The 15,441-nt window shown below is 42.6% G+C and overlaps 1 protein-coding gene across 3 annotated transcripts in view; it reads left to right on the top strand.

Moving 5' to 3' along the window:
• CACNA2D3 (calcium voltage-gated channel auxiliary subunit alpha2delta 3) overlaps window positions 1-15,441 on the top strand; it is a 1,120,348-nt gene that overhangs the window by 798,934 nt on the left and 305,973 nt on the right. For all 3 annotated transcript variants that reach the window (XM_088478672.1, XM_088478674.1, XM_088478673.1), the window contains one exon: window positions 5,670-5,753. In XM_088478672.1, the coding sequence (XP_088334798.1) occupies window positions 5,670-5,753 (84 nt within the window). The remainder of the gene's footprint in view (window positions 1-5,669; window positions 5,754-15,441) is intronic.

Genomic DNA, 15,441 nt, shown 5'->3' with positions numbered 1-15,441 from the left:
CCCATGTGATTTATGAATATTAGAAATTATAAGATTGTCGGTATAGGATGTATATTTATGGGAGATGTTTGCTGACCCCCGTGTTTTGGTTTTGGTTTTAGATCTGTACTTCAGAAAAAAAATATTACATGATTTCGACCTGCTAGCATGCAAACCAAAACCCGAGTTGGATTTTTAACTCCGAGTTTTGAACCGCAGTAAGATCCGAACCGGGACTCTGTTTGACTCGATACCCCAAAGTGATTCCGAATCTCGGACTCGGTTTGACTCTGGAGTCGGGACCCCTAAATTAGGTTGTTGGCAGTTCTCTGAGAGCCGGACCCGCACATATCTAATATTTATACATTAGATAAATAATTTGGTTGTAGCTCTCAATAAAATAAGTTGCAGTTACATTTTGGACTAACGTCATCTATTTTTTGCTATTTTTCTCCAGTTTGTGAATTGTGCTAAAGAAAACTTTTCTGATCTATCTGAGTCTTTCAGCCAAAAACACCTACACTCACAGAAACACAACAGATAACAGAGGCTGAACTGTAGGCCTCATCAAGCCAAACATTGTGGTTTAAATCATCTTAAAAATAACTTGTATTCCCACATCCTTGTTTTTATAGAAAGGTGTTAGTACCTCTGTATCCTGCAGTATCCAAAATTAATACCGTAATGACCCAATGCATGCTTGCTGGCCAAAAAATATAGATTGCCCTACCTAATTGCAGTCTAGACTTCAAGGCAAAGGGCCAGCTCAAATGTATAACATATTTGTTTTCAAGCTTCAAAAAACACTCAGATTCCTAATAGCGCTAAAATAGTTCTACAAAATTTAAAAATATAAAGCTACAGAATACAGATATTCCTCACAGAAAATGTCCAGAATTGGCAATTTTTGTAATGTATCGAGACACATTAATAAGTAGATGGTTTTCCGAACAATCCGTTCTGTCCAGGTCAGAATTATGAGGACATATTAAAACTCATTAGTGTCCACAGCTTATAAATTGGATTCTAAGCAGTTTATGGTGATCATGATACACAAATAGTAAAACGTAATCCTGGGAGAGTGCTATGAAAATAATATTTTTCAGTCCATGATTTTACGCCATTAATGATTATTTATTTGAATAATAATTATTCAATAAATAATAATATAATTTAAGGTGCATGTGATGTGTACATTCCCCACAGAATTCATGATTCTTATTGGTAGCAAATAATATTTCAGACTGTTAAATGTAAAGCTGACCTGTACTTTATGGGTTATAATTTCATTTATCTGTACAGTAATGGGTATTATAAAAGGGATGCCCTCACCACACAGATCAGATCTGGTCAGTAGATATAGACGTGCACAGACGCTGGCACAGGGGGAGCCGCTTAGGTACCTCCTCCTCCAACCCGTTCATGGACTAGCCCATCCACTCCTCCCTCCTGGATATACACTACTTACCTAGACGCCAAGGTGAGAAGTCTATGTCCCATGGGAGGGGAGGGCAGCGTAGTCCATGACCCGGCAGAGGGGGAAGTGCCAAAGTGGCAACCCCTGTGCCAGCTTCTGCCCAACCCTATGCCAGTAGTGGACTAGTATACTAATCAGCTGGACTAGTATGATAAAATAATTATTTAGCAGGGCGGTGGTCTGTGTTCCTAACTCCCCTTCTCCTGATGCTTCAGGACAGCATGGGAGGCAGTGATGACTATAGGGGCACAGTCCTTCTATGCAAGATATACTTCTTACTGGACCCTCTTCTAACAAAGCAGAGGAGGAGAAAAGGTTTTTTTTTATAGGTTTTTTTGCATTGTTTCTCTAAAGCTGGCCATAGTGGCCATACATAAAATGACTATTGGTTGTGCTGGTTACATCATACTTGTCTACTTTTGAAAAGACATTTCAGGGAGATTGTGAAGCAAACACCTATTAGTACTCGTTAAAGTGGGCATGTACTGCTACATCTGAAAGGGCTGTCAGAAAATTAATTTATATGAATTAATTTACATTTAAAATTAATTGAGCCCCAAAGCAGTTGGAAAGATCTACTTGGTGATGAAAACACACTGATACTTTTCAGAACGTGTATGTACTGTAGCCATAGGGTTCATTGTGCCTTATAACTATACTAATGATCCCATTTCAGTGCATATATCTCTGTTTTTTGCTGGACTCTTCAGGGAGTCAGGGAGATTGCTACTATTTCAGGGACAGTTGGCTAGTATGGGTTACATTAAAAATCAAGGAGGAGCCTAGATCAGTTTCTTCCCTGATTTTACCGTAACCAGCAGAGGGCTGAAAGTGCCAGTGTAAATGTGTACACTGCAATTAAACTGTTGAAGTTTTCAACAAATGTGAAATTTAAATACACTTAAATGTACTTGCCATAACAAATAATATTTTTTCCACAAATTGACAAAAATATTAGGTCCTTCTATTATATCCTATAACTCGGACGTCTTCCTCTCCATATTCTTCTACCGTGTAGTTGTCGGTAGAAGACCTTGTGATTTCTATGTCTTTTGTAAATCTAAGAAGTTCATAGTACCAGAGCTTTGGCACGTAAATATCCTGACTTCCTGCTCCTGATTTTTTTTGGGGGGGCATCTTCAATCTTCTGGATCTCTCTTTTAAAAATAGTTCTTAAATTTTAGATTTTAATCTTCATCCAGGCAATATCCGCATTCAGATAGTGACTTGATTATCTGTAATAGCTTGTGTAAAGCCTTTTTTTGTCTATTATTACAGTCTACTTGGCTAGTTATTTTTCACAACAGAGGTGTGACCTATATTGTTCAATTAAATCCTTTATTTAATCAGTTTTTGAAAAATATAATAATATATAAAAATATATTTTTTTTATATCTTAACAGAAGACTTTAAAATAAAATACTACAAATTTTCCAATAAACATTTGAATAAAATTATTGAAATGTAATTAACATTTTATAAAATAAAAGTAATGCATATGGTTTTCCCCCTAATTGAAATCAGCACTGGAGCTTAGAGCACTGTTAAAATAGGGGAAAAACACATTGTGGGGTCCTCCATGCTTTTAACATAACCAGCACTGGCCATTGCCAGTCTGTGTTTGGGGAGCCATGGAGCGGGTTCGTACAGGCCAGTTTATACAAGGACTAGTTTCTCCAGGGGAGTCAGGCCTGTAAGAAAGCATGCAGGTCCCCCTCCTGGGTTCTCCCTGTACCTCAAGGTGGGCAGTACGTGATTAATTAGTGGCCAATATTTTTTTTTAAATTGTCTTTGGTGGACTACAGGTCCCAGCACGGACTGGCTAGCGAAATGGGTGCCAGGGAAGGTGGCACTTATAGATCCACAAGTGCTAACTTACCCTGGCAGCAGGGCCAGCTGGCAGCTGTAGATCACCAGAAAAAAGACAAAATATGTTATTTATTGTTTTTTTTCTTCCTTTTTTTCTTCATTGACAATTTAAGATTTTGGCACCCCTTGGGCCACATTTTTTTTGTACAACTCCCTAATGATATTCTTTGTGGCTGCAGTTACACACCAATATATATAATCACATAAAAAATAAAAATAAAATGACTATCGTAAAAATCAGCATGCGTTGTACATCACTATATTCCAAAATAAATTGTCCTGCAAATTCCCTAATAATAATATACATTACATTAAGTAGTACATATACTTAATTTTACATCTTGTTTTATTTGTTCATTTGAGGATTTGTGGCGAAAACTAATTGGAAAACATGAAAAACTAATATTTGTGATTTGGTTTATTGACCACTAATGTACAACACATCTGATATCCAACAGTTATTTTTCACTTTTCCTAAATCCTCACGTCATTTTTAAATTGTTCCATAATGGAATAAATGAAAGTTAGTGAAATTAAATCAGATACATTGTAAGCTTGCGAGCAGGGCTATCTTACCTCTTGTTTGTCTGCTATTGACCAGCCTTGGTTTATTACTGTTCTATTACTGTTTTGTTCCCAATAAGGTGCAACGGAATATGCTGGCACTATATAAGATAATAATAATAATAATAATAATAATATATGAGGATCAGCTTATTAAGGAAGACTCTGTTCCACTAAGAGTCAGCAGGGGGCAGAATTTCACACACCGAAACTAATTTGCAGACAATGTATATATACTGTATACTAGTGCTATTCTTCTATGAAAAAAAGTGCTGGCACCCAGAAAAAAAGTGCCGTTACCCATGAAAAAGGTGTCAGTACTCACGTGAAGTTACAAGTTGATAAACGATTTATGGTATATACCAAACTCTGGACAAGTCTTCAGACACTTATTTTATTGACGTCTGAAATGATATCACTGATTTCTTCCTTTTTCCGGTACTACTTATAAGAATTACGGATTACACCAATAAAAGGTGCTTGTGCTGTGGGCTGTTGAGTACCATGAGAAAAAAAAAATCACTGCTGTATACCATTGTGCATAATAGTCACCCTTAGTGGAAAAAAATAATCTGAATTTACTAGGAAAAGCATGCATTACCATTTATTACCTAAAGAACTCTTCTTTTAAGTGACAGCTTGTTTGAAGTTTTGCTCAATGTAAATGATGAATTCATGATGTTCTGTGGTGACAATGCATTAGATTCCAGTGTCAGTATAGAATCCAAGCAAGCCTCAATTTCCATGTTTTACAAATGTTTCTGGTTTTGGTTTAAATGTGGTTTCAGAGGCTGTACTGATAAGATACATGCTATTTGGTATACTGTGACTGGATGGATATTAGGTAGTCTGCAGGTGTGCTAAGGGGCGGAGCCAGGAGGGGGGAAATTAGCTTCTCTCTTGCCCACTATCACAGCAGCACATTAGGAGGGAGAGAGCAGAGACTGCTGCTGCTCAGTGGCAGCAGCCTCATCCCCAGCAGGTAGAGAGAGTCTCTGCTATAGCCGACACTGGGGTTTATATGTATCAAGCATGAAAAGTGTGGAGAAGTGAACCAGTGGAGAAGTTGCCCATAGCAACCAATCAGCTTTGAAGTAGCATTTATAAAGTACAATCTATAAAATAATAGGTGGAAGCTGATTGGTTGCTATGGGCAACTTCTCTACTGGTCCGCTTTTCCACGCTTTTCACTGCTTGATACATAATTAAACACCACTGTCTGGTAGTATAGAGGACAGAAGTGTTATATAGTGGTGATGTCCTGTCACAGGATATGCTATCTGTAGCTATAGTTACTTAGAAGACATTATAGGAGTGATGGATATAGAGAATGTATCCATCACCCCTTCATGTGGTGATGGAACTTTGTTGTCCCCTGTCCCCTGTGCTAATAAAGTTGTGACTGTTGTACTGGAAGCTCTATTTTCCTTCCTAAACACAAGTAGAATTAAGTAAAGGTTAAACTTGATAGACTTTATTTAAAAAACAAAAACAATTCTATATGTAACTATGTAATTACTCTGGAAATTTGTATTACATAAGTTTTCTCTTGAGATAAACATGCTTTCTTCTATACATTAGTAGAAATCCTTTTGTGCACATTATAGTGACAGCCACAACAGGGAACTAGTGAACTCTAATAGACGATTACAGAATGATTTGCACTCAGCGAGCTAACAAGTCCAGTACAATTAGATACATTTTGTTATTGTTACTATTGTACACTTTACACTATGTGTCAAATGGATAATATTATTTATTTTGCTGACTTTTCCAATAGTATGAAGAAGGGAAGAAACGCAGGAAACCAAATTACAGCAGTGTGGATTTATCAGAAGTTGAATGGGAAGATCGAGACGACGTGGTAAGGTCTAGTTTCACCTATGTGATTTATCAGCATGCTTAAATAGCTCATATATGCTGTAGCTCAATGCAACCCATCAAATATCTGCTTTGATCAGTCTAATGTAAGCTGGAATAATGTAGGATAATATCTGACTGGTTGATATGGGTCCTAGACAGAGGCGTAACTAGGGTTTTTGGATGAGAGTGCATTGAAAATGGTGCCCCACCAAAAGAAATTCTATAAAAGAATTACATAAGTCTAATATAGATACATAAACTGGTTAATTGCTATAAAACGGAGTACAGAACAGGTAGATGGGGAGGAGAAACCTATACTCTATCTTAGCCGGAAATTGTTGTCCAGAGAACGCAAGTACTGAACTGTGGAACAGGAGTGCTTGGCGATTAAATGGGCAGTAGACTCGCTAAAATATTATCTGTTGAGGCGAGAATTCTGTCTAGTCACAGATCATGCTCCCTTACAGTGGGTGCACACAAACAAAGAGGTAAGTGCCCAGGTGACCCCCTGATTTTTGGCTTTACAGCCATTCAAACTTGAGGTACAGCATCGACCAGGGAAACAGCACCTCAATGCTGATACCCTTTCCAGAAGGTTAGTGGGTCCCGAGCCTCCGAGCAACCATATGGTGAAGCTAGGTGAGGAAGAGGGGGTGCAAGGTGAGCTCTGGAAAGTGGTAGAGGATTGTGTTTCCGGACAGATGACGCAAATAGAGGTGGGCGAGACAGAGAGCTCGCCTGAAAAAGTTTTAGCACCTCATTAGTTATGTATCCGTCTCACTGTGAGTTGCGGTGACGGGTACTTAACTACCGGAGCAAGTCACCAGTACAGAGACAGCTGCTTCAAAACACAGCTGTCCCTGTGATCCTTTACACAGGGCCAGTATACAAGTTTTCTTGGCACCCTAGGCAAAACTTCAGCCTAGTGCATCCAATTACCACCAATTCACACTTCTCAGCCCCTCAGGTGAAAGTGCATCTTATAGGTTCCACAGCTGCTGCCTGCATTAAATACGACAAAGATGTTTCTTTTCAGAGACATCCTTAATTTTGTGGTAGGCAGACTCAGTGGCACCCCCCACAAAATTGCCTAATGGTAGAGCCGGCCCTGCCCTAACACTACTGATTTTGTCGCTAATTATTTGTGGCACAACTGTACACTGCTTGGTCTGACTACTGTGTTACTGTGCATCAGATGATGACACATGAGCACTGCCGGAGAGCACACAGAACCAGAGGGGGTGGAGGGATCCCTCTTCGCAACCCTGACATCCTTTCCATAGAAAGGAGCATGCCTCCGGGAACATATGGCCAAATTAGGCAAAATTCAGCAAAGGTAAGTTCATGGAGACCAGCAAGTAATTGCATACTGTGTTGGACAGAAGCTGTAGCTCTTTCTGCCCCATCCATAATCTGGCCCTGGGACTCCTAAATCATATTAAAACGATTTTTATGGGGTGAATATGTTCAAAGGAAGATATAGTTGGAGGCCTCTGGAGCTGGCGTCACTTCTGGATCTGTGTGTGTCCAAAGTGCTCCAAATGTTACACAATGTCCACATTCATTTTGTCGGAAGTCTGTAAACCCCATTCATCTATAGTTAAAGGGATTCTCTAAAAATTGACTGTTAGTTGAAATGTTTATTGAACTGTGTTGTCCACACCCTCAGTATGATAAAAGCTTATGGACTTAATGCTGGGTTTGTCAAACGAGAGGTATGCACACTTGCCAACATAAGAATACAATTTCCAGGAACGCTTTTTTCTGCTTGAAAGAATCTACAGTATACAAATCCCACGAGATGTGCTCAAAATGGACATAATCAGTGTCCATCAGTGTCCATCATAGCACAACTCATAGATCATACTGTAATGTAAATGCTTTTATAGCAATAGGTACTGTAATATCATATAACAATAAGTCATTTGCGTCAGCTGTTCTTGGACTGTGATCAACTAAAAGGATTTATCAATACTTTGCCATGGGGTAATGCACATTACAATTTGTTAGTATATAACCCCTGTTGAGAATTGTTGCTCTGTAATTGTTTGTAGATACAGTATAGGATCACATACCAATAATTGCTTGCAGTTGGTAGAACAAGAGAAGTTGTGCTGCCCTGTTGTATTTTACAGATAGAATAAGACTGTAAGTAGGGCTCATAGCTAGGTAGTGGGTGACTAGTTGTCCTCAGAATGTTGGTGCCCAAGACGATTGCCTTTATTCGCCTAACAGTAGCCCTGAATATTAGCAGAGCATTATATCAGACATACAGAACAAGAGGGGATGTAGTTAGCATCCCGGCTGCCGGGATGCCGATGGTCTAAACTCCGCTAACGGAATCCCGACAGCAGTCGGGATCCGGCTCCAGAATAGCGACCGTCATACCAAAGGGAGTTAGGGGGAGGGCTAGGGTGCAGGGTTAGAGTTAGGCACTAGGGGGAGGGTTAGGCACTAAGGGAGGAGGGTTAGGTTTAGGGTGCAGGGAGGGAGGTTAGGTTCAGGCACTAGGGGGGGAGGTTAGGGTTAGGCAACAGGAAGGGAGGGCTTGGGTTAGGGTAGGGAGAGGCGGAGGTTTAGCATACCGACTAAGAAGTGTCAGTATGTTAACCCTGTCGGGATCCTGGCGTTGGGATTCTGACCGTTGGTATCCCGACTGCCGGCAACCCATACCCAACCCAACAAGAGAAGTGGTGCTATACAGATAGTTTACATTGAAAACAGAGACATTCCAAGGAATAAATATATTTAAAAATCAATATTTTCCATTGAAATTAGAGAAGGCAGACTGCTATTAATGGGTTCAACTACTGTGACACAAAGAAAAAAATAGACATTTTAGAAAACCCCAAGACTTATTCGGAGCAGCCAGGACAGGTGCTGCCTACTGTAACCAGAACATTCCCTCTTGGGTTGTACACACTTAAGGCTAGTTCAGAGTTACACACAAGTCATTTTAAAAAAGGATCTCGCTACTGTAGTTTATACACTGTGCATGCTCTGTAGCCAAGTTTTTGTAATCTTCAGCAACTATGGGTAATTCATTGCGTATTGCCACTGGGGATCTATGGCAACAAAGAGGCAGGATAAGATTACAGGAGAACTATTGCCATTGGGGGATCTATTGCCACTAGGAGGGGTGAGGGTTAATTTAAAAAAATAAACGTCAGTTAAGTACCGTAGTTAAAGCTAGAAAACCTACAGATACTAACTATAGTGGTGTTTCATTCTCTCTGGTGTAAAGTGTAAAGACCTTCTGAATGTGATTTCTCCTTTGGGATTAAACACGGGCACAGATCTGGGTCTATAGCTGCCAGAGCCGTAACTAGACTTGTTGGTGCCCTGTGCCAGTGAGAGCATTGGTGCCCCTCCACCCATTTTTTAAATAGGGACATAAGATAGTGCACCTGAAAAAGGGCCATGGTCTCATGGGGAAGGGACAGAGAAGAGATAGGGGAGGCCAGGAGATGCTGGGGATAAAAGAAGAGGAAGCTACAAGTGAGAATGATAATAAACAGGAAAATTGACAGGCCCAAACAGCGCCCCCTGTCCTGCGGTGCCCTGTGCCACGGCACAGGTTGCACCACCCTAGTTACGGCCCTGATAGCTGTAAGTATGGTTCTCAGCTGTCCTGGTTACAGACTCTATTACGTTCCTTATTCTATAACGATTGAACATTGATTTTCGAGATCTTCCCTTTTGTATGTTATGTCCAGTTTTTTCCTGATGATCTATAAATATTTGTCTGTGTCTTGTTGAAACCTCTTGAAACTTTTCTGGTGTGCTTCCAGTTTAGTCGTGCAAGCTGCTAAAGACAAGATACTGTACAGTATCAGCTTTAATGGATGTGTTTTTTTTGGTAACTCTGTAACAAGTGATTGCTTATTACAGAATTTAACAAGCAATCACAGAATCTGTAAAAAGATTTTGCTCCCAGGGCTGGATCTGGTCATTCTTCCTGTTCCATTAGGGCATGCTAGAATGGTAACAATTTTGATTCTTGCTTTATCCTGTCTGCTAAAATAATGGGTGACCTCTAAAGAGACCCCTGTGTTGGCCTTAGATGCTGAGCATTGTATAAATTATAGCTTACCTTGATTTGGTCGGCATTTTGCCTTGCTCCTGTTGCTAGGTAATTTTTAATTGGCTCAAAGTTCTTCTTATAGCTACCAGCTAAAATTGGTGAACCTCCTTTAAGTATACCTTACACTTGGATTCTTACACTGACAATTCTTTTGTGATTATCGGGTAGCAGTGTGGCCCCAAATACAGGAGTTCCATTTCCGTGTATTGCATAGGCAGATTAATATTTATTGTGACTTGGCTGCCTTCTTGTGGTACCAGCTCCACAGGTTCTTATTTCTGTTTTTTTTAGGATTATTACTCCCCTGATACAGTGTGCTTTCTTTCTGTCCAATGCAGGTGCGTGAGCTGGGAGTAATGGTTTCTTGGTGATGGCTATTTGTGCAGTATGCTGGACACTCTAGATCAGGGGTGGGCAATAAGCGGTAATCCAGGAGTTGTTGTACTACAAATCCCAGCATGCATTGCAAAATTTTTGGCATGGCCAAATAGCAAAACTGTGGCAGGGCATTCTGGGATATGTAGTTTTACAACATCTGGGGGGCCGATTATTGCCCACCCCTACTCTAAATGAATACATTTGCCTTCATGGTGCTCAGAGAACACAAGCGAGTGGCGTGATAGTGAATTGAGGGTGTTAGCGACAAGATGAAATTGCCACACAAAGGTTTGCAGTGTGCAGCCATATTCATATGAGGTGACACCAGTACTGTACTGGTGTGCAACACCTCTGTACTAGTGGATTTGAGACTTGAGTCCTGGGATGGCTCTGTGGTGTTCATCAGCTATGGTTCCTCTCTGTCCAACTTTTTCATTTATTTTCCTCCAATTTATTTTACACTCACTTACAAAGCCCTCGCCCATTTCTCCCCCATTTACAACTCTGACTCTATTTCCCTTCACTCTCCTGTCCACTGTCTTTGTTCAACTAATGCACGCCGCCTTTCATGCCAACTGATTACTTCCTCCCACTACCGCCTCCAAGATTTTGCCACGCTGCTCCCCACCTTTGGAACTCTCTCCCTCTTCCCATCAGACTCTCCACCTCTCTTCGATCCTTCAAATGGGCTCTCAAGACCCACTACTTCATCAAAGCCTCCCAGCTCTCATCTTAATTTGCTGCTACATACTCCTTCCTCCCTGCCTACCCCATCTGTGTCACACCTGTTTGTCTGCCCCTTTCACTTAGAATGTAAGCTCTTATGAGCAGGGCCCTCTACCCTCTTGTGCTTCTCCTTACTTTACTTTCATCTACTTCTTACTCCCCACTAGGGCACCTTACACTTGGTTGCTTATGGTCTGTTGCTTATCTGGGCGTTATGGTCACTAATGTAGCAATGTATATTACCCTTGTCCTCGTCCTGTATTGTATTGTATTACACTGTAAAGCCGCGTATCCACTACTAGATATACAAACGAGAGCACGATTACGACATTGCAATCGTGCTGTCGTTTGTATATCTAGTGATTTGCCCAGACTGAACATTCACTCGTTCAGTCCAGGCACATCCATCTTCCCCGTACATGCTGAACCTGACGGGATCGTCAGGTTGACCAGCATGTACGGGCGATGATAGATGTCGGAAGCGACCAGCGTGCACGCGCATCGCTGGTTGCTTCCGACCAATACATGCACGATGCATGCGCGATTTGCAAGCAATTGCGCGATAACGTCGTCGTTATCGTGCAACCGCTTGCTAAAATTGCCTAGTGGATACCCCCTTTAGTCACTGGTCAACCTTTCTGTTTATGTACTTCGTATGGCGCTGTGGAACACTTGTGGCGCCATATAAATAATAATAATAATAAAGTTGAGATCGCTGGAACTGCCTAATTCTCCTCTCCCCCTAGGCTGCAATAACAGGGATAGGCACTGTGAGGAGTATCTTGTTTGTGTAGTGCCTAGTTATGGCACTTCCGATACTTGGCAAATGCCAGCTTCAGGAGGACCATAGTCGCTTAGACCTAGTGATAGAGTGGTAGGCGTAAGACCTGGTCACTTCACAATTTACTTTTTCTCGGATAATACTGGGATCTCACGTCTTTACTGATATTTGGAGAGCCACGTTCACCCCCCAATCATGCCTTTTAGTTTTCGGGTATTCTTTCAAATTCTTTGGGGCTTGATCCTTTAGCCAAGCTGCGCCCTCACTTTATCTACAAGGCACAGATACACTGTTTGGATATATTCAACAGCAACCTCAAACCACATTTATTCCCCCAGGCAGGGAGCTACAATTGATGCCATTTATTACAGAAATGTATTTCATGTAATTGCTTTTGTAAAGCACTTGGAGTCAAGTAGGATAAAAGCACTAGATTTTTAAGACATGTTAAAGATAACCTATCAACTTTTATTAAAATAATTGTTTACATATTGCTTCCTTCCCAATGTACATATAGAGAAAACCTTAGTGATATATGTTCACCTCCAAGAAGAAGCATTATAAAATATTGGGCCTGATTCAGACCCACTCGCGAGCGGCTGTCCGCTCGCAAGTGGGTCGATGTTATGGACTGAGCATGCGCACGACGGAGGGAGCTCCGTCGTGCGCATGCGCCAGACGCGACGAGCGAAGGAAAGTCCTTCGCTCGTTGTGTCCGATCAAAGGGGGCGTGCTGTCAATCAACATTGGTGGGCGTGCCGGGGGCGTGCCTCCCTGACGGGGGCGTTCCTAAGGGAACGCCTCCCGTCAGAAGCCGGCCCACTGACATCACTAGTGATGTCAGTGGGAGTGATTTTGGCTTTGATAGAGCCAAAATCACTCCGGAGCTTGCGGTTGAAAACCTCAACCGCAAGCTCCGGCTCGCAAATTCGATGGTCGCGATGGTCTCGACCATCGCGACCATCACAATGCACGCTCGTATAGCCTGTGAGTGGTGACCCACAGCTATACGAGCGTCCAGGAGGACGCTCCATGAATATGGAGCCCGGCCCTCATTCAGAGCGTGCGCTCTGCTCAGAGCGTACGGCTCTGAATGAGGGCCATAGTGTCGTATGCATACATATATAGCAGAAGGTACTATTGAAAATATATAAATGCCCATTTTCTCTCTTTGAATGTAATTGATACCGAATCACCGACTATGCAACCTAAGCTCCTGCCTAGTGCCTAATGGGCATGAAGAAAATGACCCTAGTTTTCATAGGATGTAGCTATGACACCGGCCGTGACATCCAAATCCTGACAAGGGTTTTAAGATAGGTGTCGAAATACCGATGCCTATCTTAATCCCGACGCTGGAACGCCGAAGGACACCAGCCCGATCGAGGTAAGTCCGGGGCGCCCTTAGCGTTACCCTCGGGGTAGGGCGTGGGTTAGGTTTAGGGAGTGTAGCGGGGTTAGGGTTAGGTTTTGGGGGTGGGAGTTTAGGGTTAAGCACCCCTAAGGGGGAGAGTTAGGGTTAGGCACCACTGGGAGGGGGGAGAGGGTTAGGGCTAGACACTAACAGGGAGGGTTAGGGTGCAGGGTAAGGAGGGTTAGGGTTAGGCTACAAGATGCTAGAGTTAGGGTTAGGGTGGGAGGGGGAGGGTATATATACTTACCCAACCCCTGTCGGAATACCAATCATCGGGATGCCGCTGTCGGTATTCTGACAGAAGGCATCATCCCGACAGCTAGCATTACATACCCATTCCGTTTTCATATTTAGTTTTTTTTTATTATTTAGTAAGGTATTCAGATGAATCTTTCCCGATTAAACCAGCATTTCTTTTTCTTCCTCTCGCTCCTGTAGTATGGGCTGCCATCAGGGGGTTCTGGCTGACACCAGTAAGGGACTAGGGCTAACACAGGGACTCAGCAGCTACAATGATCCCAACTGCAAGTTACAGTAGTTCTGATTCTATGATTCTGATTCTATGAATCAGAAACAGTTTGTGGCCATGGCAGCATAATCAGCGCCTGCATGGCCAGATAGAGGTGGAGGTGTGTGCCCAGGCCCCTCTTTCTCAGACAGATTTGGTAGTTTACAATCCTTTCTACTGCTGCAGGTAAGCCAACCCAGCTCTCCTCCTCCACCCTCCTGCTTACATTGGATTGGTCAGGCCTATCACAAAGCACCAATCACACAGTGTAAATCAATGGGGTTAAATCAGTTAGGGGCAATATGCGTATGATGCCTGCGGTATGACACTTTGATGGCATTGAAATGCTGGCAACAGCATCCTACATTGTCCCTAAAGTTTGTTGGAAGTTTGGTGCTACACGCTGTCTCTCTTATGTTTACATGCCGGGCACTGTTGGAGTTGCCTCACTGCCGCAACCACCGACCCGGATCCCAAGTACACTGCTGCGTATGCGCGGGATCTCTGCACATCTTCTTAGTCTTTCCTCCTTAGGAAGAGGCCCCTGAGCGTCTTGCTATACCAGAAGCTGTGCCACATATTCCAGAGACTGTGCCACACAGTGCAGGCACCACAATCCCCACTGTGTCTCCACTGATTACTGTTAAAGGGCCACTGACACTTTATACATGTGTGTGCTACTCTATCTACGCACACCACCTGCATTAACCCTAATAAGCTTACTCAGATAGGCGATGTGATCCGATGCTGCATCTTCAGAAGCAGCACTTGGCTCTGCGATGCTGGCAGGGGGCATCTTTTGTCATCAGACAGACGCCTCCTGCGGCATTAGCATATATTAGCATTGCTCCTGCATCCAAAGACGCAGCATTAGTGCTAACAGTGTCCGTCTCTGTATCAGGCCCTGAGATCTAGTTCGGCACAGTGATGAGCGGCGGCGGCTTCTGACCTTATGTGGAAAAACCCTTGAAGCTGGTTTGAAAAAGGCCCAGTTATTCTACAGTCTAAAAACAGGCTGAAGATATTAGAAAAACCTCTGACTGTGTGGCATTGATTGAATTAAACATGCCACTGGTACTAGATCACTTCAGCCATAGATGAATCTCCCTCTTTAATCTTGTATTTTGTCATGAGCAAAATTCCTTTTGTTTAATTCTTTGCACATGTTCATTTGGATAAACTGGTAAGGATAGGATAAGTGGCACCAATCGGGGTTACATGCAGGTCTCGGCTACAGACAATTTAGGTAGTGAGTCATAGTAGAAGATGAACTTTCCTATGCTTTCACAATACAGCAATCTGCTGTCACGGGACAGATACAAATGTTTCTGAACCATAAGAATTGATACAGAGGTGGGCGCTGCTGCGTCTGTTCCCGGAGTTGCGGCGGCGACAATATGCATATACTAGTATCACTGCTTCCCCTTGTGTAGTAGCCTGCGTCTGAATGTGCAAGGACTGAGGCGCCACCATAGACACTTGCACTAGTCCTATGGCGGGTGCAGTTTCTCCGTCTTACCATGACCTCTTCGGCTGCGGCTGCGTATCTGGGAACGCAGCTGCTATCACTGAACTCCCATTACACGCCCAGGAGACTGATCTTTTTTGCGTTCACTTCTAACCACCTCCCAGTCACCGTCCAGGAACACCCATCCTGTTTCCGCCCCATTCCTGATACTGTCTGTCCCGATCTCAGCAGCAGTACCCTTGTGCTCACACTGTTTGTAACGCATGCGCCGCAGAGGTTTTGAGAAAGTTTTGCGCATGGGCAGTTGCTAAAAATCGCTCAACTAGGTGA

Source organism: Taudactylus pleione, unplaced genomic scaffold (assembly GCF_031769625.1).
Source record: "Taudactylus pleione unplaced genomic scaffold, aTauple2 ptg000217l, whole genome shotgun sequence".
NCBI classification, from domain to species: Eukaryota; Metazoa; Chordata; class Amphibia; order Anura; family Myobatrachidae; genus Taudactylus; species Taudactylus pleione.
The sequence above is the reverse complement of the archived record's forward strand: the minus strand, read 5'-3'. Positions and strand labels throughout refer to the sequence as shown.